This window comes from Pongo abelii, chromosome 5, assembly GCF_028885655.2.
Source record: "Pongo abelii isolate AG06213 chromosome 5, NHGRI_mPonAbe1-v2.0_pri, whole genome shotgun sequence".
In the NCBI taxonomy this organism is placed as follows: Eukaryota; Metazoa; Chordata; class Mammalia; order Primates; family Hominidae; genus Pongo; species Pongo abelii.
The window spans coordinates 88,210,301-88,235,752 of NC_071990.2; the positions used below are offsets into that span (position 1 = coordinate 88,210,301).

At 39.1% G+C, this 25,452-nt stretch overlaps 1 protein-coding gene and 1 non-coding gene across 4 annotated transcripts in view; both read left to right on the forward strand.

The window, feature by feature from the left end:
- Positions 1-25,452, forward strand: part of SLC35A1 (solute carrier family 35 member A1) — a 39,517-nt gene that overhangs the window by 8,250 nt on the left and 5,815 nt on the right. For all 3 annotated transcript variants that reach the window (XM_054556970.2, XM_054556972.2, NM_001133907.1), the window contains 3 exon segments: positions 19,486-19,645; positions 20,132-20,284; positions 25,377-25,443. In XM_054556970.2, the coding sequence (XP_054412945.2) occupies positions 19,486-19,645; positions 20,132-20,284; positions 25,377-25,443 (380 nt within the window).
- LOC112134013 (U6 spliceosomal RNA) lies at positions 7,423-7,530 on the forward strand. The gene has a single exon (XR_002915605.1). It is a non-coding gene; the product is annotated as a U6 spliceosomal RNA (small nuclear RNA).

Here is a 25,452-nt window from a genome sequence, read left to right on the forward strand (position 1 = left end):
ATAAACCAAGTATATAATTTATGAGAAACTGATCTTTTGTTTTAAATTTGGGGACACCAGGCTGGGCGCAGTGGCTCACGCCTGTAATCCCAGCAGTTTGGGAGGCCGAGGCGGGCGGATCACTTGAGGTCGGGAGTTTTGAGACCAGCCTGGCCAACATGGAGAAACCTTGTCTCTACTAAAAAATACAAAATTAGCCAGGCTTGGTGGCACATGCCTGTAATCCCAGCTACTCTGGAGGCTGAGGCAGGAGAATCGCTTGAACCTGGGAGGCAGAGGTTGCGGTGAGCCGAGATCACACCATTGCACTCTAGCCTGGGCAACAAGAGTGAAACTCTGACTCAAAAAAAAAAAAAAAAAAACTGGGGGACACCAGCAGTGGACTTTATAGTCCTTAGTGCCTTCTTCCTGAGAAATTTCCTTTAGCACCTATTTTTATTAGTTTTTAGACCAAAGAAAGCCAAACACCATTTTATATTTGACAATGCTTCCTGTATGATTATACCAGATAAGCTAAATTTCACCTTTATATTAGTGTATTATTAATATTAAACTCAATTTTAATAAAACCCTGTAGACATATTTATCCGATTTTCATGTCTGACCGTAAGGTAAGATTTCCATAGACTCTTTTTAACCTTTTATAAAATTTTGTTAGAGCCAGGTAAGTGTTTTAAGAATAACCCATTGTGCTTTTATTTTAATGTCCAGTTCACAGAAAAACTGGATGATACCCCTTTAACTTTAGCCAATATGGTTACACACACAATTTCCTTTACAATTAACATTTTAAAACTTGCTTAAACCCTCAAAACAAATTTTTTTTTTTACCTTTTAATGTAGGTAAAAATCCACATTCTATGCCTCCTTATTATCCTTTTACCAAAAGTATATTTTACTTTCCTTATACACCTTGCACATAAACTGTTTCTTCAATAGTTTTACATTCAGGAGGCCTAATTACTTTTAAATTATACATTTCTTGCATAAATTCCCTTTTATAGCATTTTTCACGACTTTCACAATCTTCGACAGGCCTCAATTTTCTGACTTCCTGTAAACATCACTTTCTTTAAACAACCAGTTAATTTATTTTGGGATAATAATTTACCATATAACACTCTTTTTATATAAATTCTCCCCCTCTCCTTTTTTTCCCCCCAAGATGATAACCATTCTTTTCCAAAGCAAACTTCCTTCAGGTCTGTGGACTAGACTGCCTAAGGCCACAAGATTAGAAGTTAGGATAATACATATTACACTGCTAACTTTTAGCAAACTTTACCTTTGTTGAAAACCTAATAAGTTTGGGATTTCAATTATCCTTTGCTATTAATAAGACTGTTTAGTTTAAATTAACTTAGAATTGGTATAGACCACTCCTTCCTGATTCTGTAAGTACTTTAAGGCTTAGCTGAGTGCAAACAGCTTACCAACTATTAGGCAATTTTCCTAACTCTACTTCTATAAGAGTTTCCCTATCACTTACTGAATACCCATTGTGGCTTTTTCCCTCAGTCATGCGGGAGGAACCATCTATCGTCCTGTCCTGAAGGGAGTTCCTTCTAGGTCTGGTCGGACCTTTGTATGGTAATTAATTAAGATTTAGATCCCCTGTTAGGAAACCTGCTGGGTTAAGGGAATTATCAGTGGTTAATGTTAAATCATCTTTTTCTAACAGAATAGTCCCATACTTTAATATTTTTGAGTTAGTAAACTACCTTTTTGCCTTAGGATAGTTCTGAACTGGTGAGATGTGCTCACAATGAGGTTTCCTCTAAAAGTTATTTTTCTACTTTCTTCTGTTAGCAAAGCAGTTGCCGGTACAGACTGAATGCATTTGGGTCATCCGCAGGTTACTGGGTTAAGGATTTTTGATAGGAAGGCTACGGGTGATCTCAGTGCTTTCAGGCTATGCCCTTGTTTACACTGACAACAAGGTGGTATTGGAGTGTTATAGAGTCACGGAAAAGACCTTCAATTATCAATTATAGGTTTTAAATTTACCCTAGCTTTTAAAGGAATAGGGTACACTTGTTTTTATTACTTCTCTCTCTCTCTCTCTCTCTCTTTTTCTCGCTCTCTGACTCTGTCTCTTTCTCTTTCTCTCTCTCTCTCTGACTTCCTCTCCCAGTTTCTCTTTCCTCTCTGCTGGTCTTTCCCTGCCTCTGCCAGCCGCTTATGCTGCTGTTCTTCCCTCTCCTCCTTCCCCTAGGGGAGCGACCAGTGGGAGTGGAGTTTAGATTTTCCCCTGAGAAGAAGGGAAAGGGGAGTTCTGAATCTTTTTCTTACTACTGGAGGTTTGTGTGAGGTTCAGCCCCCCATAATGGGGATTTTTCACCTCTTTGAGGTTCAATGCACCCCCATGGTTATTTTTCACCTCTTTTTGAGGTTCAACCCCCTGTAATGGGGATTTCTCAGTTCTTTGAGGTTCAGCCCCTGAAATTAGCGGAAGGCTCAACCCATCAAACCAGGGGTGTCTTCCCTCGCCTGTCCTGGAAGACTCAACCCCTCAAACCAGGGATGTCTTGCCTTGCCTGCTGTGGAAGGCTCAACCCCTCAAACCAGGGATGTCTTTCCTTGCCTGCTCTGGAAGTCTCAACCCCTCAAACCAGGGTGTCTTGCCTTGTCTGCCCTGGGAGGTTGACCTGTTTCCTTCCTTTGCCCCTCTGAAGGTCCCTTGCACACTTCCCACTCATGTTGTCCTCTCTGGCTGCTCCCCCAAGGGAGAATTAGGCCCTTCTTAGTGTTGGCGTGCTGGTATAAATCTCACAGCAGGATCCGCCCTAAGCCATATGAGGTAGCTACGGAACCGCAGAGAGGACGCACTCACTCCGTCCAGCAGTAGGACTTGTCACCATCCACACAACACCACAAGCAGGGTTGTCTGTGATCATTCATGCACACACACATTCAGCCCTCCAGACTTTGACCACCAAGGAAGTACTTTACTGGCTCCTGTGGTTTCTCCTTCATTGGTCTGTGCACAGTCATTGCTGTGGTATGTGAGGATCCTTTACCCCAGGTTGCTGGCCGGTTTGGCTTCTTGCCGTGTTGCTGAGAGCTCGGGTTATTCCTTGCACTGGGTGGGTCTTGATTTCTCACCCCTGAGGCCGCCACAAGGGGGCGGGTGCACCTCCTCACAAGAGAGAACCGGAGACCGCCTCTGGAGGGGAATGTAATCCCAGACGAGCCCCCAAATTGTTATAAAGTTTTGGTGCTGCAAAAGAAATAGCACTCGAATATAAAATTTTCTTTTTTTCTTCCCAGCAAGGCAGTTTCCTTCTATAGAAGGGTACACCCTCACAGTCGGAGCAGTGCTGAGCACACACTTGGACAAGGGAGGAAAAGGGGATCTTATTCCTGATGCACATGGCCCCTGCTGCTGTGTCATTCCCCTATTGGCTAGGGTTAGACCGCACAGGCTAAACTAATTCCGATTGGCTAATTTAAAGAGAGTAACGGGGTGAGTGGTTTGGCAGGAAAAATGGTTATGGCAGAGCAGGAAATCGGAATGAGTCAGGGTGGAGAATGAGCAGGTAATCTGAATGAATCAGGGTGGAGCAAGTAATTGGAATTAGGGTGGAGCAGGTAATCGGAATGAGTCAGGGTGGAGTAGGTAATCAGAATGAGTCAGGGTGGAGAGGGTAATCGGAAAAGGTGCTTTACGAAGAAGTTAAGTTTAAAAGTAGAAGGCAAAGAGTTGAACGTACTGACATAGTGATTCTTTGAAGAGAAATTTAGAACTCGTATCTAACAGATGAATAAAATACATGGCCAGACTGTGGGCCATTAAGAGTGATATGAACAGTTAAGAGGAGCAGCAAATCACAGGGCCTAGAGCTTTATAATGGTCTTTTAGATTTAGTGTTTGCAAAAAAGTAAAATATTTTCCAGGTACTCTGAGTGTTGTCAATTCTTTGTACATGTATTAAAATTGGTAATTCAAAAAGAGTAAGTAGATAAAAGGCAAACAAGATGTTATCTAGTCTGTTAAAACACAGGTTGGATGTCAGTGTTTTATTTCCTGTGATGGAGAGGCTTCTAAATATCAGAAAATAATTGTTACAAAAAATGTTATGAGATGATTTGTTATATGCACAGGAAACCAAAGTTGATTCGTGTTTGAATTTATATTTGCTTGAAAATTCTTTCCCATGTAATGTTAAAATAATTGTGTAGAGCTAAAAAAATGAAATTAGACTTTTTTCTTTGCTTTCAAATTAGAGAAGACTTTATCGTCTCACAGAAAGGATGACAATTTCAGGATATTATGGGAGGCTGTGGAAGAATTATATTAGAAATAACTAAAGGTTTAGAACTTGAACTTTCTCTTCAGAGGAGAAAAATTAAGAAGAACTTAGATCTTGGCCAGGTGTGGTGGCTCACACCTGTAATCCCAGCAGTTTGGAGGCCAAGGTGGGAGGATTTCTTGAGCCCAGGAGTTGGAGACCAACCTGTCAACATGGTGAGACTCCATCTCTACAAAAAATAAAAAAATTAGCTGGGTGTAGTGGTGTGTGGCTGTATTCACAGCTACCTGGGAGGCTGAGGTGGGAGGATTGCTTGAGCCTGCAAGGACCTGCAGTGAGCCATGATTGTACCACTGTACTCTAGCCTGGGCAATAGAGCAAAACTCTGTCTCAGAAAAAGAAAAAAAAAAAAAAATAGAAGAACTTAGATCTTGATGATTAAAATAGTGTATTTCCCCCATATTTCCAGAAAAATCTGCAGAGTTAATGTAAAAATTAGTAACATTTGCTCAATGCTGATTTGAGTTTTCTGGAGAATGAATACAGGGAAAGGAAAAGAAATTACTATTTAAATGGAAAAAAAATTAAACTTCATTTAAAACTATGATTAAATGAAGTAAAAGCTTCTTCCTTTTTTGCCCATTCTTTACACTGTGATAAAGTACAATAACTTTATAGGGCTGATACAAAGTATTATACTAGAACTTCAATATTTTTGGAACTGTGCAAAGCTTAACCTCATTATAGAGCAGTCCATTTGGTGGTTTGTTTATTTAGTATGATCTCTGATGCTGTTTGCTCAGTAATGTTCTTTGCTTCGTGAATAGTCTTGGCTAATTGTTACAGTAAGTACATATATTATACTGGAGTGGGAGGTGGGGGCAGAAACTTATCGAAGTAGCACCTGAAACCATGTTTTGATTATAATTAAGGTTCACTTATATAATAACATATCACTGCCATATTCAAATCTGTGTTTCATTCCTTCCAAACATTGGAAGCAAATAGTCATTCTAAGTTGTTTCAAGGTATTGTTAATAAGATATAATGGGACAGTCAGGTTCATGCATTCATTTATTTAGTTAGAAAATACCTATCAAACCTCAATTATATACTCAACACTATTCTAGTGTTTTCACTAGAACACTGCAAATTAAAAAGGTGTAGTTCTGCCCTCATGGACTTATAGTCTATTGGAGAACCAAATATTATAATAAATAATAAATAGGTGACATTATGAGGGAAAAGTAGAGGGTGCTACAAACACACATGATAGAGGGCCTGCATTTGGATTAAAGGGTTTCCTCTCTGAGGAAGTTACATTTAAACCTAGACCTGTCAATTGAGTAGACTTTAGGCAAGAAAAGAGCAGAGAGGAGGCAGAGAACTGCGTGTTTGAAATCCCTGAGGCAGAAAAGTCCTTGACTTTGGTGCTGAGATGAAGCAGGAGAGGTCATCAGGGTATCACAGTAGTAGTATGGGCCTGTTAAGGATTTTAGATTTAATCTGAAGTGCATTCGAAAAATCATTGAGTTGAGCCAGGTGTGGTGGCTCACACCTATAATCTCAGCACTTTGGGAGGCTGAGGCGGGTGGATCACTTGAGGTCAGGAGTTCAAGACCAGCCTGGCCAACATGGTGAAACCCCATCTCTACTAAAAATACAAAAATAAGCTGGGCGTGGTGGCACATGCCTGTATTCCAGCTACTCGGGAGGCTGAGGCAGGAGAATTGCTTGAACCTGGGAGGCAGAGGTTGCAGTGAGCTAAGATCGCACCACTGCACTCCAGCCTGGGTGACAGAGCAAGACTCCATCTCAAAAGAAAAAAAAGAAAAAGAAAAGAAAGTCATTAAATGGTTTAAGTGAGGGACTAACATAGAACCTATGTTGAGAGTCACTTTGACCTCTTTGAGAATGAATTGGAAGTAGGGAAACTTAATAGAGGCAAGAGATCATCACCTAGGATGACAGCACAGGTCACGAAGAGAAGTTAATGGATTTGAGTTATGCTCTGGCAGTAGAATCTGTAGGACTTGGTGATGGGTTTGGATAAATAGTAAGTTCTGGTTAATCACGGTAGTTATGTTCTATAAAGTCACCACCAACACTAAACTAGTGAATACTAAACCCCTGCTCATAGGGGATATACAGGGTAGGTTCCTGTGAGCAACTGATCACATTTTTGTCAATTAATCAATACAATAACCTTGTTTTATGTGTGCTTCAATCTAAAGACACTTTATTTAATGTATATTATTGATTAATTAGCATTGAACTCATGGCCAACAGCACTATAACATGCCTGAACAAAGCTTCTCTATCACATGTATTTTCTCCATAATATATAGCATATCCTTCTTATACTTAGGAACATCAGACAGTGCGTCAGCCCTACAATGCTTGGGAGCCATTTAAACAAAATCACCAACACGAAGCACAAAAATGCAAAAAATGTGGCACTGAATAGATTGCACTTGTTTGTGATCTGAAAGCGGAAACAAGGCAGAATGTTAACTTGTTGAGCGTCAGCCAGGAATGTGCACACTTGGTGAATCAAATTTTTTGCCACTCTGCATGTGTCTGCCAATGACTGCAAGTGTTACCAGCATTGATTTGGGGGTTACAGATACATTTTAATGAGTGGAGAATTCACACATACAGTCCATGAATAATAATAATCAACTATAGTAGGCGAAGGAAAGGGAGGTATCAGGAAGCATATCTGTGTTTCCTAGTATAAACAATTGGGTTAGAGTTGTTTTTTTTTTTTTTTTTCTGAGACAGGAAAAGCAGATTTGGGGGAAAAAGATATCAACAGTTTGATTTTGGGTAGGTATAATGTAAAGTTTTTAATGTCTTGAGACATCCGAATGGGCAGTTGGATTAAATGGATCTGGAACTCAGAAGAGAGGTCTGGGCTAGAGATGTAAATTTGGGAGTTCTTATCACATAGAAGTATTTAATCTCAAGGAACTGGAAGACATTGTTAAAAAACAATGATCGTGTAAAAACAATCTTATTTGTAATGTCATTTGACTCCATGTACCTTAAAGATTGCTGTTTTCTGGACAGGATAACCAGAAACCCCAGGACTAATATAAAGAGGAACACATGATAGGTGTGCTGTTTAGAGAAGTGGAAGGCAGCTTGTTTAAGAAACAACAAAGGAGTGCTTGCTTTGGCAGCACATAATACTAAAAATTTGGACAGTACAGAGAAGATAGCGTGACCCCTGTACAAGGATGACATGCAGATTTGTAAAGCATTCCACATTCAAAAAACAAAGGAGACAGTCTGGTACTGAGGCAGTGCCCTAGAACTTTGTAAGAGTTAAATTAAGCAGGCTAGGGTAAGTATAACTCAATCAAGTGTGCAAATTAGAATCTTCAGGTCCCAAGAATTTAAGCAGAGGCAATTATAGCTCCATGGATTGTTGTTGGTGAGGTTTTGGAGATCTGAAGTCTAGTCAAACTCATTTCATGTGTAAGAACTTTGAGCCTGGAAAGGGACTAATTCATACAATCTCTGACTAAAAATTTTGTGTGACCAAATGGATCAACAAGGTTCCAGATCCATGTTTTAAATGAAATGCCAGTCTCTTTTTCAGAATTTGAGGTGGTAGAGAGGTTCTGTAACCAGGTAGTCCTTTTTGGACAGAACCCATGATGGCAATCTAGGTCAAATGGCTGAGACCCCATTGTCTTTGGTTCTTTCTCTTGCCTTTAATGCCTTCCTTAGGGTAGCTGTAGATGGGCTGCATGCCATGAGGCATGGATATCCTAACATTCACATTAGTATGGTAAAAGTTTTGTAGGCTGAAGGGTATAACTGGTTTGCTAAAACACTGGAAGACAATAGCTTAGTTCTAATTCCAAATATTTTCTTTGTCCTGGTTATATGCTGTGGTTTGGATGTGATTTATCTCCACCAAAACTTATAATGAAATTCTATCCCCAGTGTGGTGATGTTGGGAGGCGGGGTCTAGTGGGAGGTGTTTAGGTTGTGGGGGCGAATGCCTCATGAATGGTTTGGTGCTGTTTTCCTGGTAGTGAGCTGTGGCTCTCAAGAGACAGGATTAGTTCTTGCAGGAATTGATTATTTCTCGAGAGTGAGTTATAAAGCCAGGATGCTCCTCACGTTTTGCTCTCTTCACACGTGTCCACCTCCCCTTAGACCTTCTCTGCCATATGAGGCAGCAGGAAAGCCCTCGAAGAAGCCGGGGCCATGCCCTTGAACTTCTCAGCCTGCTCAACTGTGAGCTAATTTTTTTTTTTTTTTTTTTTTTTAGATGGAGTATTGCTCTGTCATCCAGGCTGGAGTGCAGTGGCGCAATCTCGGCTTACTGCAACCTCTGCCTCCAAGGTTCAAGTGATTCTCCTGCCTTAGTCTCCCGAGTAGCTGGGACTACAGGCATGTGCCACCACGCCTGGCTAATTTTTATATTTCTAGTAGAGACGGGGTTTCACCATATTGGTCAGACTGGTCTTGAACTCCTGACCTTGTGATCTGCCCGCCTCGGCTTCCCAAGGTGCTGGCGAGCCACCGCGCCCGGCCAAATTTTTTTTTTTTTTTTTTTTTTTTAAATACTAGTCTCAGATATTCTTTCACAGCAACACAAAGCAGACAAAGACAGTATTTAAAATATTTAAAAGAGAACTGTATTAAACATTATAAATGCACACTGGGTGTAGTGGCTCACACCTGTAACCACAGCACTTTGGGAGGCCGAGGCGGGTGGATTGCTTGAGGCCAGGGGTTCAAAACCAGCCTGGGCAACATGGCAAAACCTCATCTCTACAGAAAATAAAAAAATTAGCTGGGTGTGGTGGTGTGCACCTTTAGTCCCAGCTACTTCAGGGGCTGAGGCAGGAGGATCGCTTGAACCTGGGAGGTGGAGGCTGCAGTGAGCTGAGATTGCACCACTGTACTCTAGCTTGGGGGATAAAGTGAGATCCTGTCTCAAAAATTATAAATGCAGTTTACTTGAAAATTTTAGGATATTTAACTTCTTAGAAGAAATACAGACTTGCTTCAGTGAAGGGTGCCTGATATATATTGTCATCACTTTTTTTTTTTTGAGATGGAGTTTTGCTCTGTTGCCCAGGCTGGTGTGCAGTGGCATGATTTAGGCTCACTGCAACCTCCGTCTCCTGGGTGCAAGTGATTCTCCTGTCTCAGCCTCCCAAGCAGCTGGGACTACAGGTACACACCACCATGCCCAGCCAATTTTTGTATTTTTTGTAGAGACGGGGTTTCACCATGTTGGCCAGGCTGGTCTTGAACTCCTGACGTCATGATCCACCTGCCTCGGCCTCCCAATGTAATTTTTATTTGAAAAAAAGGAAAAAGATATTTCTTTCACGTTGGGGTAAAAGAACAGAAGGCAAAGGTGCATATGTTGCTGTGGTCTCCAAGAAAACTAGGCAAAAAATTTGAGGAAAGCACTGAAAGTGTATTATTGCTGTAAATTTAAAATGCCCTAGAAAAGCCAAAGAAAAGAATAATGCCCCCTTTTGGGACTTTGAAAAGTATTTTTGAAAACCTCATGAGTAGATGTCTTCTTTAGAGAGCAGGTAGCTATACCCTGTAGAATACCAACTAGTAATTATTGTCAAAATGTGTTATGTAAAATGCCACACATCCTCCTTTAAGATTATATTTGCTGCCTTCAGTTATTCAGAATTGTTGCTATTGAGAATGGTAGGCTGCCAGAGAATGAAAGTGTTAAGGAAACACTCTTTGATGTCCAGCCTTAGAAACAGGTGAGGGAAACAAGCTGGTAAATACAGCTTATTTTCATTTCATTCTTGTACATGTTGACTAACCCTTATCCAAAGTGCTTGGGACCAGAAGTGTTTCAGATTTCAGAATTTTTAGGATTCTGAAACATTTGCATTATATTAATTTGATATGAGCATCCCAAATCTGAAAACCTGAAATCCAAAGGGCTCTAATGAGCATTTCCTTTGAATGTCATGTTGGCATTCAAAAAGTTTTAGGTTTTGGAACATTTCAGATTTTGAATTTTCAGATTTGGGCTACTCAACCTTTATCTTCATTTTGGCTGAAACTATTATTTCCTCTTCTTTGATGAGAAATCTTAGGCTGAGGGAAATTTTAATTTGCCAAAGGAACCTAGAAAGTAATTGACAACTATAGGATTAGAAGACAAGTTTCTTGAACTCTGATTTTCAAATTATGAGTCTTTCAGAAAAATGAAGTAATTAAGTATTTTTGATTAAGACAAAGATAAGCACAGTGGCGTTGTTAGACATTTCAGTAGTTTACAATAATTTTTTCTCTTAACTTTTTATTTCCAAATGTTAACACTTTGCCATGTGTCTTCTTCATTCAGGTGGCTCTAATAAAATACCATAGACCAGTTGGCTCAAGCAACATTTATTTCTTACATTTCTGGAGGCTGGAAAGTCCAAGATCAAGATGCTGGCAGATTAGGTGTCTGGTGAGGGCCCTCTTCCTAGTTTGCCGACCGCTGCCTTTTTGCTGTATCTTCACGTGATGGAGAGAGAGATGGCTCTGGCCTTTTCCTCTTCTTATAAGGCACTAATTCCATCATGAGGACTCTACCCTCATCACCTCACTAAACCTAAGACCCTTCTCCAAATACTAATCACATTTGGAGATTAGGGCTTCAACATATGAATTTTAAGGGGTAACACAGCCCATAGCACATTACACATACAATAAGACATTTTTGTTTTATGATGTTCTTCTATCCTATTTGTGTGAACATGTATATAATTTTTTTCTGATTTGTTTTAGAGTAAGATTTAGACGAGATGCTTCTTTGTCCCTAACATTCTTCAGTGCATGTTTCCTGAAAACAAGGACATTCTCTTATATATAATCAATAAAATTATCGAAATTGAGACATCAGTACTGACATAGTACTACTACCTAATTCACAGACCTTATATAAATTTTTCCAATTGCGCCACCAATGTCCTTTATAGCAAAATAATTATTTTTCTTGGACTTCAGTCCTGAACAGGATTAAAGTTTGCATTTAATTGTCATGTCTCTAGTTTTCTTTAATCTAGAGAGTTCCTCCATCTTTTTTTTTCATGTCATTGATATTAACACAGGCCATTTAATTTGTAGAATATCTCTCAAATTATGTTTATTGAGTTTTATGATTAAATTTAGGGTTTTTTTTGGGTCCGGGATATCATTAGAAATGATACGTCCCTTTTCGTGCAATATATAAAGATGTACGTGGTATCTATTTGTTCCATTACTGGTGAGTTACCTTGATTTTTTTTTTTTTTTTTTTTTTTTTGAGATGGAGTTTCACTCTTGTCGCCCAGGCTGGAGTGCAATGGCATGATCTCAGCTGACGGCAACCTCCGCCTCCTGGGTTCAAGCAATTCTCCTGCCTCAGCCTCCCAAGTAGGATTGGGATTACAGGCATGCACCACCACACCTGGCTAATTTTTGTATTTTTAGTAGAGATGGGGTTTCACCATGTTCGCTACCCTGGTCTCGAACTCCTGACCTCAGGCGATGCACCCAGCTTGGCCTCCCAAAGTGCTGAGATTACAGGTGCGAGCCACTGCACCTGGCCTAATCCTGGTTTCTTGATTAAGGTAATGCCTGCTAGGTTTCTCCACATAAAGTTACCAGTTTCCTCTTTGTTATTAACAAGTGTCTTTTGGAGAGATACTTTGAGACTAGATAAATATTCTCTTTCTCATCACTCTTTCACCTACTGGTTTTGTGGTCTGCTACTGTTGTCAAATGATAACTTCCTAATACTTCATCATTACCTATACATTTATTGGCATTCTACTCTAGAAATTTCCCTTCTTCCCCCCTTTCTCTCCCTCTTTGTATTTATATGAACATGGACTCAAGGATTATTTTATTGTGCAGGTTAGAATCCATTATTATCATTATTTTGATGCTCAAAATGTCCCAGATTTGCACAGTGGGATTAAACAGTTTCTTTTTAGCATATCAAGATGTTACAGGCTTTTCTTGTACTTTCCCTACCCCAACCCTGAAATCATACATTTCTTCAAGGATCCTTTATTCCTTTTTTTTCCAGAATGGTATTTAGAAACCAGAATCTAGGCATTTGGTATACACATTGATACTGGAGTATCATTACTTTAGACCCTTTTAGCAGAGCTATGAAATATATATGCATGTGTATGCATACACACCTATCTAAATCTAGTTCTGTGTGTGTGGGTATAACAAAGAGTTCTACATTGATTGATACCACAATTTTGATCTAACATCACTGTGTTCATTCTAAACTTCCCCTTACCCATGTTTGTTGCCTTATCTAATGGTGAGGATTCTAGCTCCCATTATGCTCAAGGTGTTTACTTATTTGCTCATTCCTAGAATAGATAATGAGTAGTTTCAGAATTTCTAATATTTACCTGAGAAAAAAACAAGCCTACTAACTGAAGTATGTATTTGTATGTAGTTCTCTTTGTTTTAGTTTTACAGCATACAGTAAAATACTGTGTTTTAGAATATTTGAGTTCTCTTTTTCTCCAAGTGTAATTTTGTAGACAGTCGTTTTTGGTTTCTGTTTGTATTTAACTTGAGATTCCCCCCATCCTTGTTGATTATACTTACAATACCCTGGAACTTTTGGCATGTGAAATTATACTTATTTCAATAAGAAGTTAGAACTGGAAGAAAAAAAGGGAGTGTGGGAAGGAATTAATGGATGGCTACTTTGAAAGATAAGGTTGACGTGGTCCAAGTAGTAAATGTTATGTGCAAGAGATTGCTGGGCATTGTGTGTGATGTACACTGTACCCGACTTTCCTTTTTTTTTTTTTAACACAAGTATTTTACCTTAGAGGTGGTTTTATGTCAGTACATAGAAATCTATCTCATTCTTTTTAAAAAGCTGCATGGTATTCCATTATGTATAGATACCATATATACCAGTCTGTACTGATGGGCATTTGGGTTGTTTCCAGTCTTCTACTCCAACACAAAGATGTAATAATTATCTTTGTAAATATACTGTTGTGCATGTGAATGATTATATCAGATAACTTTAAAAGAGAAATTAGTAAATTCTGTTTTGAGGGAGGGGCAGATTAGCAGTTGGATATTGCGAAATCTGTATACGTAAATAAGGTGACTTTTTAAATATTTGAATTTTTTTTTTTTTTTTTGAGACAGAGTCTCGCTCTGTTGCCCAGGCTGGAGTGCAGTGGTGCGATCTCAGCTCATTGCAAGCTCCGCCTCCTGGGTTCATGCCATTCTTCTGCCTCAGCCTCGCGAGGAGCTGGGACTACAGGTGCCTGCCACCACGCCCGGCTAATTTTTTTTGTATTTTTTAGTAGAGACGGGGTTTCACTGTGTTAGCCAGAATGGTCTCGATCTGCTGACCTCGTGATCCGCCCGCCTCGGCCTCCCAAAGTGCTGGGATTACAGGCATGAGCCACCGCACCTGGCCAAATATTTGAATTTTAAGTTATCAATTTCTAAGCTATAATTTGGTTGAAAGATAAACAATACAATATTTAAAAGTACTTTTTCATAAAATTAATTACTGCTGCAATTCACGGGAAAATTGTTATAATGCTTTACTAAACTCTATCACAGCTGTTAACACTAACTGTTTAGATTTAAATCTGTCATTGTTAGTATAAAGAAAAGGAAGTGAAAACACTTCATATTGCCTTGGAACAAAGGAACAAAGTCAACTTTTTTTTTTTTTTTTGAGACAGGGTATCACTCTGTCACCCAGGCTGGAGTGCAGTAGCATGATCTTGACTTACTGCAACCATTGCTTCCTGGGCTCAAGCAATCCTTCTGCCTCAGCCTCCCCAGTAGCTGGGATTATAGATGCACACCACCACACCCAGCTAATTTTGTAGACATGGGGTTTCGCCATGTTGTCCAGGCTGGTCTCAAATTCCTGGACTCAAGCAATCCGCCTGCCATGGCCTCCCAGCATGCTGGGATTATAGGTGTGACCCACTGCGCCAGCTCAAACAACTTTTTATTGTTTGCTATTCACCGTAGTTTATAAAGACTATCCCTAGCAGGATGTGTAAATGTTAATGTACGTATACTTTGGGTGTGTTTAGTAACAAACCAAATATATCTTAACTTTGAACTACATATCCATATTAAGACCAGAGAAAATTATTTTACTGTTTCATAATATTATCTAGAGAAATTAATGTATCTGTCAAATACTTATAGATTATCCAGCTTTGTTTATTTCTCCTTCTGGGTTTACATTTTCAGTACCCTTTTGTACCCATGCTATAATGGGTTCAGGATGTTGGGGAGGAAGTAAAAATCATGTCCCTCATATGAAGGGTATTTTTGTCCTCAAGTTGACCTCATTATTGGTTTTTTAACCTAGCCCCTCAAAGTCTTTTTTTTTTTTTGTCTAGCTCTGTCGCCCAGGCTGGAGTGCAGTGGCGTGATCTCGGCTCACTGCAAGCTCCGCCTCTCGGGTTCATGCCATCCTCCTGCCTCAGCCTCCCAAGTAGCTGGGACTACAGGTGCATGCCACCACGCCTGGCTAATTTTTTGTATTTTTAGTAGAGACAGGGTTTCACCGTGTTAGTCAGGATAGTCTCGATCTCCTGACCTTGTGATCCGCCTGCCTCGGCCTCCCAAAGTGCTGGGATTACAGGCGTGAGCTACCGTGCCCGGCCAATCAAAGTCTTTTAAGTGAGTTAATTATACTTAACTTTGTAGATGATAAGAAATTTATAAACAAAATTTAACTTTCTTAAGCTCATGAGTAACTTCTGCTGTGTTCCATTTTGCACAGTGACTTGGTAACCTAGCCAAGGATTTTATGCCTCCTAGTAGTTCTTGTTAGATCAGTAGCTGGAAGAATGAGGCCTACTTTTGACCAAACATAGGTCAGAAAGAATGGTTTCAGCTGGTTGATAGGAAATTTAGGGGGAGAGGCAGCAGCAGAATCTGTCTGTAGTCAACATGGAGCTTCAGAATTTCTTCAGGTAACCAAAGGTTGTACAGGGTCTATTCCAATGATAAAAATAAAAAGAATTGTTCAAATAGAAAATTTAACAAGACTATATCTAAAAAATTTAATATATGTTTTTGATTATATATGCTCTTTTGTCCTAGCTAGCAGTGTCATTTATATAATTAATAAATTTGTTTTTAACAGAGGTGCTCATTAAGGTGCTTGTGATTTGATTTCTAAGAAAGTAAATTCAGGGCCAGGCGCGATGGCTCACGCCTGTAATCCAGCACTTTGGGAGGCCCAGGTGGGTGGATCACTTGGTCAGGAGTTCAAGACCAGCCTGGCCAACATGATGAAAAACCCCATCTCTACTAAAAATACAAAAAATTAGCCAGGCGTGGTGGTGTGCACCTGTACTCCCAGTTACTTGGGAGGCTGAGGCAGGAGAATCGCTTGAACCCAGGAGGTGGAGGTTGCAGTGAGCCGAGATCATACCACTGCACTCCAGCCTGGGTGACACGGCTAGAATCCATCTCAAAAAAAAAAAAAAAAAACCAAAACAGAAAATATAAGTTCAGGAAAATAGAAGAAAAAGTAACCTTTTTACAATATATTACAGTATATTTAGGACTGATCATTTGTTTCTCTCTCTTTCATAGTAAAACAAAAAGATGATTACTAGTGTTTTCTAGCAGATATATTCCTCGTTACTTTTATGTAACTTCAGTGAGTAAAGCTAAATATAAGATTAAGAGCTGTATTCTTAATAAATACATTAACTTAAGCAGGATTTAACCTGATTAATACTGAAATTATTTACCCTCTTCTTTAAAACTTTCTGTGTGGTGAGATTCCCACATATTCTTTCCAATACCTCCTAAATCTCCTCTGTCTACTTTCTGATACTTTTCTGTTATTCTCTTTTACTAGTTCTTTTAGCATCCTCTGCTTTTTTTTTTTTTGTGACTTATTTCAAAATATCTTATGTAACATTGCTGCAATCTTTGGTACTACAGTGATATTTGCACTTTCCAGCAATTAACATTCTGGTATACCTTGGTTTCTCTAATGTCTACATTAGAGAAGGAACCAGAAAAAGATACCTTGGCCATCCTGACAGTGAAAAAATAGCTCCTAAGCATCCAACAAAAAGGATATGGCCAAAAGAGACAGATCTGAAGGTTAATCCTGACACACTGTACTTTACTTTTTGCTCCACTGAAGGAAAGGAGTACTCAGATTGGCTGCTAATTTGTTTCATAAGCCCTTCTTTTTATGTGAAAAGTGAGGGAGAAGTGATAAGAAAGAAAAGAGGGGGGGAGAGAAAAGGGACCACAGGAGCCTTTATTGGTGCAGGTATGATGATTATTTGGAGTAGCAGTTGGATCCTTAAGTAGCCCATATTCTGACAGGACAGAGATCAACCCTGTTTTTTGGAGAGTCAAAAGGTTGTTTGTTACCAGTGAAGGCTTCTAATGTCTTATTTTTTTCTTTTTTTTAAAAAGAGATGGTATCTTACTCTTTCACCCAGGCTGGAGTGCAGTGGTGGCATCATAGCTCACTGTAGCTTCAAACTCCTGGGCTCAAGCGATGCTCCCACCTCAGCCTCCTGTGTAGCTGGGATGATAGGCATGTGCCACCACTCCTGGCAATTTTTTTTTTTTTTTAAGAGAAGGGCTTTTCCTCTGTTACTTGGGCTGGTCTCCAACTCCTGGCCTCAAGTGATCCTCTTGCCTCAGCCTCCTGAGTAGCTGGGATACAGGTGTGAGCCATCACACCCACCAAGGCTATAATATCTTTAACAGGTGGAGGTAAAGTGGCATTGCCCATAGCTGGGGATTAGGGAAAGGATAAATAGCCATTATATTGTAGCTTTTGAGGGTTTAGCATGAAGAATCTTACACCAGGAGATAAATGAATATGGGGAGGAGGTGGAGTGTGAAGCATGGGCACAAACAGCCACCCTCAGCAATTCCTTTTGGGTATCACCTTAAAGACACATCATCAGTGTATGAGTCAGCATTTTAGAAGGGCACTAAAACTTGCACTTCACACAGTCTGTAAAATTTATATCTATGCTATCATGATACTAGAGATAATTATAATGTTCAGTTATCTTCTCTGATACATCAGCTTATTAAGGTGATTATTTTACATTTTAATCTCTTTTTCTCTAATTTTTTCATTAGTTTTACAATTGAGGAGAAAACATTTTGAAAATTATTCTTTATACTCTATTTAAGATGTTGGCCAGGTGCAGTGGCTCATGCCTGTAATTCCAGCACTTTGGGAGGCCAAGGCGGGAGGCTCACTTAACGTCAGGAGTTTGAGACCAGCCTGGCCAACATGGTGAAACCCCGTCTCTACCAAAAATACAAAAATAAGCTGGGCGTAGTGGCCTGTGCATATAGTCCCAGCTACTCAGGAGGCTGAGGTAGGAGAATCCATGAACCTGGGAGATGGAGGTTGCAGTGAGCCGAGATCGCACCATTGCACTCCAGGTTGGGTGACAGAGAAAGACTCCGTCTCAAAAAAACAAAACAAAACAACAAAGATGTAAGGAAAGTATATGGGGCATCTTAGATTTGCATTAAGCATTTTTAAAAAAATGCCAAACATTAGTTTAAAGAGCCAATTTTCAGACGCCTGGAAAACTCTCCTACATAGATTTTTTGGTGGAAAATCTGTGGTATTTTTGGTGTTCTTTTGCTTTTCGAATAGAGTTTGTTGTCCACCACCAGGCTGTGTGTGTCGCTTTTCAGCATATAGGCTTAACACTGTGGTGTGGGTTTGGATTTGGTAACACAAAGAGATCTGTAACTAAGAAGGATGTCTTTTGTTTCTGTGGCTTAGGTCAAAGTTCCTGTCTTATTAATTAAGCATTTTCTTGGAGGTAGAATGTTCTACAGCAAATAAATAGGCACAGGTTAGTCAATTTAATATAATGGACTTTTGCTTTCTCTCAGAACTTGGGTAATTATATTTGCAGCATTTAAAAATGAAAAAATTCAACTCACAACTGTTGATTCTAATATATTAACCAAAAATACAGAATCTCATTGTGATTATCAAACTTTGAGTTGGAATAGAGCTATTTCACCAACAAAGTATTATGGTTTTCTTAAGGATATCGTGAGCTGCAGTTAGGACCATTATTTTAAAGCACTTTTTTGGGGGTATTGATGCTTATTATAAAACATTGCTTTATTTTTACTTTCAGGAAATCAATGAGCTGATTTATGATACAGGAAATATAAGCCAGATTAGCCACATCCTTCTGAAATAATAATAGCAAAAATAATAGTTAAGAGCATGCATAATCAATATGTAGTCAAATAGTAAACTTTATGTACATTAGAGATATAGTTTACTTTTGTTGGAGTTAGTAAATTATTCAGATCTGCTACAGAATTATACAGATATAAAGTATGAGAATATTCTTACATAAGGATTTATTATCTACTATATTTCATAAGTACTAAATTCATTTATAAATAATACTGACCTGACTCTTCCTAACCCACTTAATGAACTACCAAAGCCTTTTTATTTGCAATTAAATCTATTGTAATTTAAAAAAAAAAACTTTAAAAATAGGCCAGGTGCAGTGGCTCATGCCTGTAATCCCAGCACTTTGGGAGGCCGAGGCGGGCAGATCACTTGAGGTCAGGAGTTTGAAACCAGCCTGGCCAACAATACTAAAAATACAAAAAATTTAGCTTGGTGTGGTGGTGGGTGCCTGTAATCCTAGGTACTCAGGAGGCTGAGGCAGTAGAATCACTTGAACATGGGAGGCGGAGGTTGCAGTGAGCTGAGATAGCGCCATTGCACTCCAGCCGGGGCGACACAGCGAGACTCCATCTCAAAAATAAATATAAAAATAAAAATGGATATGCAAACTGATCAATTAAAAAGTATTCAGGGTGAATTTGATGAAATACAGTTAAAGTAGCAGGGGATGAATTTTTTTATAGGTAATATCAACAATTTTGTTTTCCTAATCTCATTATTCAATATACTCAAAATCTCTCAGAGCTTTGACTAGATAGAGATAGTGGTAAATCTAGTTGTTGTCATATTTTCCCAAACAGAACTATAATTTTTTAAAGAGGATACATTGTTGGTATGTTTCTTTTAATCTAAAACTAGTTAGAAATTATTAGTTTGCTAAATTACAGCAAGCATAGTATGCCTGTCCTGTGTTTGAAGAAGTCTTATTAAAATAATGCTCTTTAATTTTCTTCCTTACCACCCTCTCATCTCCCCCTTTTGTTTTCAAAGAGAAACTGGTAGTCTGGGTAGATTCAAAGCATCTTTAAGAGAAAATGTCTTGGGGAGCCCCAAGGAACTGTTGAAGTTAAGTGTGCCATCGTTAGTGTATGCTGTTCAGAACAACATGGCTTTCCTAGCTCTTAGCAATCTGGATGCAGCAGTGTACCAGGTAAGTGGAGCTAATGATAATGAAAAGCACAGAATCTTTTATGGTAAAAAGAGTTTTTATTAACTCTTTATCATATTATCAATTTTTTTTTTTTGAGATGGAGTCTCGCTCTTTTGTCTAGGCTGGAGTGCAGTGACGTGATCTCAGCTCACTGCAATCTCTGCTGCCCAGGTTCAAGCGATTCTCCTGCCTCAGCCTCCTGAGTAGCTGGGACTATAGGCACATGCCACCACACCCAGCTAATTTTTTGTATTTTTAGTAGAGATGAGGTTTCACTATGTTGGCCAGGATGGTCTCGATCTCCAGACCTCGTGATCCACCACCCGCCTCGGCCTCCCAAAGTTCTGGGATTACAGGTGTGAGCCACCGTGCCTGGCCATTATCAAATATTTTTTATTGATAATTGTATCAATGATACCAGAAATAATATATTTGTATCAGAGACTAACATTAACTGAATTTATTAATTCATTCTCTTTTTCTTAGGTGACCTACCAGTTAAAGATTCCGTGTACTGCTTTATGCACTGTTTTAATGTTAAACCGGACACTCAGCAAATTACAGTGGGTTTCAGTTTTTATGCTGTGTGCTGGAGTCACGCTTGTACAGTGGAAACCAGCCCAAGCTACAAAAGTTGTGGTAAGAAACAAAATGCACACCATAACTTCCCATAAATAGAAAACTTCCTTAAGTCTTACACTGTTCAGTTACATTGATGCATGCAGCATGACTACATTTCTTTGATTTAAAATAACTTTTGCCTTACAGATAGGCCTTTTTTCTTTAGCATATTATTAGGGATAATGATACTTATTGGTTGTTTCTCAGAGGAGAATATGCATAAAATATGTTAGAGATGGAATGTACCTTAGAAATAATGTGTTCCATCCCCTCCATTTTATGGATGACAGTCCCCAAAGAGGTGAAGGAACTTGTCCTAAATTAGTTAATAGCTAACTTGTGACCACAACTGTGCCAGTTTCCATACTGTATATGTTTAGAACTTCTAGACCTCTTTCAAACATCTCAGAAACTCTGGGCAAGGTTTTTCTGCTTTTAGTTTTCGTCTTCTCTCTCAACTCTCAGTCTCTGACACATCTCCCTACTGTCAGTGATCAGGATGACAAGGGAAGGAGTGTTCTTACTGATAATTGATAATTATCTTTAGTTTTTAAGAGTTAATGTGAAGGTACATAACAGATTTTTAAAGAGTTAACGCTAAGATACATATATGATTTTTTTTCTTATATTGTATGCCTCAATCAGTTATTTCCCCAAAGAGAAACAGGAAATGGGATGCCAGTGAATAGTTTTGTGAAGGTCAGGAGTTTCCTACAGTTGAATATTTACTCTAACTTTTAGCAAACGGACTATGGTTCTCTTAGGAATGGAAGGCGGCTGGGATGTACAGTGCTTGTGAACAGTATCATATCCCCACCCTCCAGGTCTCCTCCTTCCCCAATTAAAACCCTACTGTTTCTTTCTATAATATGGTTTCTAGACAGAGACTTCCTGATCCCTGCCTTCTGCCCCTACACTTTTCCTTATATTTTTGTCCTAGATGCATTCATCTGTCATTATTTCTCAATATATCCTAAAACCCCACTGTCTCCCAATGTTGTCTAAGTAATATGAGGCACAGCTTGGTAATTACCCCTTTGTTCTGAATACTGGAGACTTGTTATACAGTCATGCATCGCTTAACAAAGAATATAAGTTCAGGGTTCTGAGAGATGCATCATTAGGTGATTTCACTGTTGTGCAAACATCATGGAGTATACTTATACAAATCTAGATGGTATAGACTACTTACTACACATCTAGGCTGTACAGTATAGCCTATTGTTCCTAGGCTACAAACTTCTGCAGCATGTTACTGTGCTGAATACTGTAGCCAGTTGTAACACAGTGTTAAGTTTAGTGTACCTAAACATAGAAAAGGTACAAATATAGTTTTAGCTTACAGGACCGCTGTTTTATATGTGGTTCATCATGGACTGAAATGTCATTATGTGGTACATGACTGTTAATTTCTGGGGGGCAGGCAAAGTATCTATTTTACAATTGATCATAAACCACTACATGTAACTGTGTCACCCAAATAGTTTGTCTCAAATGTATCTTGTATCCTGCTCACCCCACTGTTCCCTCAATCTGTCTGCACTGCCATGCACTCCTCCAATACTGGTTAAGTGGGTTGCAAGTGTCAGGACTGGAATAGACTCTCGTTGACACTAGAACTCAAACTCTGGCTCATTCTAAACCAGAATGCAGGTTGTTTGTATTTATTAAGCTCTTCTTTTAAGCTTTGGGTCATGGCTCAGCCCCTTGAGTTCTTTCCAGTTCTTACCCATTATTAGCTTCTCCTTTGGGTATTAACGCTTTCCAGAGTCAAAAAAATATACCTTCTGGGTCTTTAATGAAAATTTTAGATAGAACAGGACCAGAGTTCTGTGGCTGTACCTTTACAATTCTCTCTAGCTTGATCTTTTTCTTGCTTACTGAACATATCATCTCTCATAGTTTTTATGGGTCAGGAATTTGAGGGTGCCTTAACTAGCTGGTTCTGGCTGGAGGTTGCAGTCAAGATACTGGCTAGGGCTGCAGTCAACTGAAGACTACGGCTGGAGGATCTGTTTCTAACGTGGCTTATCTACATGCCTGGCAAGTTGGTATTGGTTGATAGTCTAGCTTGATTTTGTTCAATTAACTACCATTTTTCTGTATGAGCATTCATGCACTTACAGATTGTACCTTTATCCTCACTACATTTCTGTGTTGCCTATAAAAACATTATGCGGCTAGTCGCAGTGGCTCACGCCTGTAATCCCAGCACTTTGGGAGGCTGAGGCGGGCAGATCACCAGGTCAGGAGTTCGAGACCAGCCTGGCTAACATGGTGAAACCCCGTCTGTACTAAAATACAAAAACTTAGCTGGGCAGGCGCCTGTAATCCTAGCTACTCAGGAGGCTGAGGCAGGAGAATCGCCTGAACCTGGGAGGCAGAGGTTGCAGTGAGCCGAGATCGTGCCACTGCACACCAGCTCGAGTGACAGTATGAGACTCCGTCTCAATAATAATAACAACAACAATAATATGCAAGTCTGTCACATTTCTTGCCAAACATTATCTCTATGGAATTCCCCTCATCACTTAACATTAGGAGTCCTTTCAGTAAGGAAATCTGGTATGTTTCACACTTAGTGAAGTCACACTATTTTCCACTGATGACCATTAAACTTTTTAAGTACAAGTCGTCTCTAAATCTGTTCTAACATTTTGCTGGTAATCAATGTAACAATAATAGCTGCAATCATTTATATTGCACTAAATACTAGCATTATTTAAATGCTTTATATACACTAACTCACCTACTTTTCTTGATAGTCTTTTAAATTTATTTAGCTAGGTAGTCTAGGCGGGGAGAATTGCTTGAGCCCAGGAGTTCAAGACCAGCCTGGGTAATATAGTGAGACCATGTCTCTACAAAAAAATTTAAAACTTAGCTAGATGTGGTGATCAGCATGCCTGCAGTCCCAGCTACTTGGGAAGCTGAGGTGGGAGGATCACTTGAGCCGAGGAGGTTGAGGCTGCAGTGAACCGTGATAATACCACAAGATCCTGTCTCAAAAAAAAAAAAAAAAGTTGTCTTTAATGCCTTACAGTATTTTTGCAAGCCTCCACTTATTCTGAGTTTTCGATTTCTTGATACTGTTCTTAAATTCGTGGTTAGATTCCTCTTGGTGATCTATACTTTGGTTTTGTTCTTGTAAAATCAGAATTCAGTGAAGATGCCCTTATTTAGACATGTTGATTTCCTTATGTATTCTTTTTTTTACTCTTCACCAGAACCTCCTTCTTCAGTAACTCTTAATCTCTCTTGAATGGTCTTCTCACGAGCCATGGAATTCTAACTTGAAGTTTTACATTTTTGAATTTTGATTTATTCAGGACTGGAGCACATGTCTCTTAACTGTGCTGTGTTTGGCTCATGCTCAGATCACATGGTTGCTTTCTTCCAAAGTTTCCATCACATCTACTTCATCACCCAGCAGTTTCTTGTCAGAATCAAGTCCACATAAGCCGTTTCCATCACTATTTTTCCTAACTGTAGAGAGATTCAACTGGCAGGAAAGTAAGTCAAGAATTTATCAGGCACTCTATTTTTAGCAGTTTGAGCTTCCCAGCAGATGTTGGGATAGGTCGTATCTCACACTATGATTTTATTCTATCTATGCCAGTCTTGAAATTTGTATTAGGAAAGTATCCTTGTTAATAATGTATAGTCTATAGCAGTGGTTCTCAAACTTTAGCGTCCATCAGAATCACCTGGAAGGTTGGTTGAAACAGATTGCTAGGCCCATTCCCATAGTTTATGGTTCAGTAGGTCTACGCCTGACAGTTTTTATTTCTAACAAACCCCCAGTGGTGCCACTGCTGCCGATCCAGGGTCCATACTTTGAGAACCACTGGTCTACAGTATCTTCTGTTTCTCCTTTTATCTGCATGCAAACAATTTAGACCAAGCTTGCTCTCTCAGGTACCATAAAGTGGCACTTTTCTTATATCAGGCTTATTTATTTTGAACAAGGTATATACTTCCTTGTGATATTACAGTCATGAATCTCAACCCTCTAATTTCAGTGATACTATTGAGATAGTATTTATCTTTCAGGAAAGACTGATGAAAGCTCCTGACAGTTTAGAAAAGAAAGAGAAAATAAAGTCAAACAGAGGGTTAGGACCCATATACTTGGATCTGTGAGCACTGGTCTCACACTATTTTGGTTATATATACTTGTCAATTTTGCCTATACATAACAGAGCTGTGTATTATAATCTTCTTTATTCATTTAGTATGTATCTTAGTCCATTTTCTGCTGCTATAACAGAATACACAGAGTGGGTAACTCATAAAAAACAGAAGTTTATTTGGCCCATGGTTCTGGAGGCTGGGAAGTCCAGAACACGGTGCTGGCATCTGGTGAGGGTCATTGTATGGCGGAAGGCAAAAGTGATCCCATGTGACAAAGAGGGAAGTGGGCTGAACTCATCCTTTTTATCAGAAACCTGCTCCCTCAATAACTAACTTATTCCCTCAGTAATGGCATCAATCCCTTCTTGAGGACAGAGCCTTCATGACCCAGTCATCTCTTAAATGCCCACCTCTTAATACTGTTACAATGGCAATTAAATCTCAACATGTGTTTTGAAGTGGACATTCAAACCATAGCAGTGTGTATAGACAATGTATCTGGTACACAGAAGGTATACTAAAAATTCAATAAATTGGGGAGTCTTAAGAGGCAGCACTTTATCCTGTAGGTGATGAGGAATAAATAAGTTAAATTGTTATCATTTTCAGGATTGATGCTATAAGCTCTTAAATTAGAGTGATAATAGAAATTAAAATTAAGTAGTATGCTGACTTGGCGTGTTCAAAAGTTCATGCTAGAGTGCTTATTGGTATTAGGAAACAGTGGGTACATATTATATTAAGCATATACTATGGCTGTGATTTGAGGGACACATTTTTCACTTAAGCCAAGTGCCCTGGTTAATTTCTGGAATGGTCTTTTTGTTTAGTTGTCTTATTCTGTAGAATAGCTGTGTCTGATGTGGGATATACTTTTAGTAAGACTGTAACACGGTTTTTGTATATATTTGTTTGGACTCTTGGATGAACTCTGTTTATTAGTCACTAAAAATAACTTTAACAATTAATATTTCAGGTGGAACAAAATCCATTATTAGGGTTTGGCGCTATAGCTATTGCTGTATTGTGCTCAGGATTTGCAGGTAAATCAT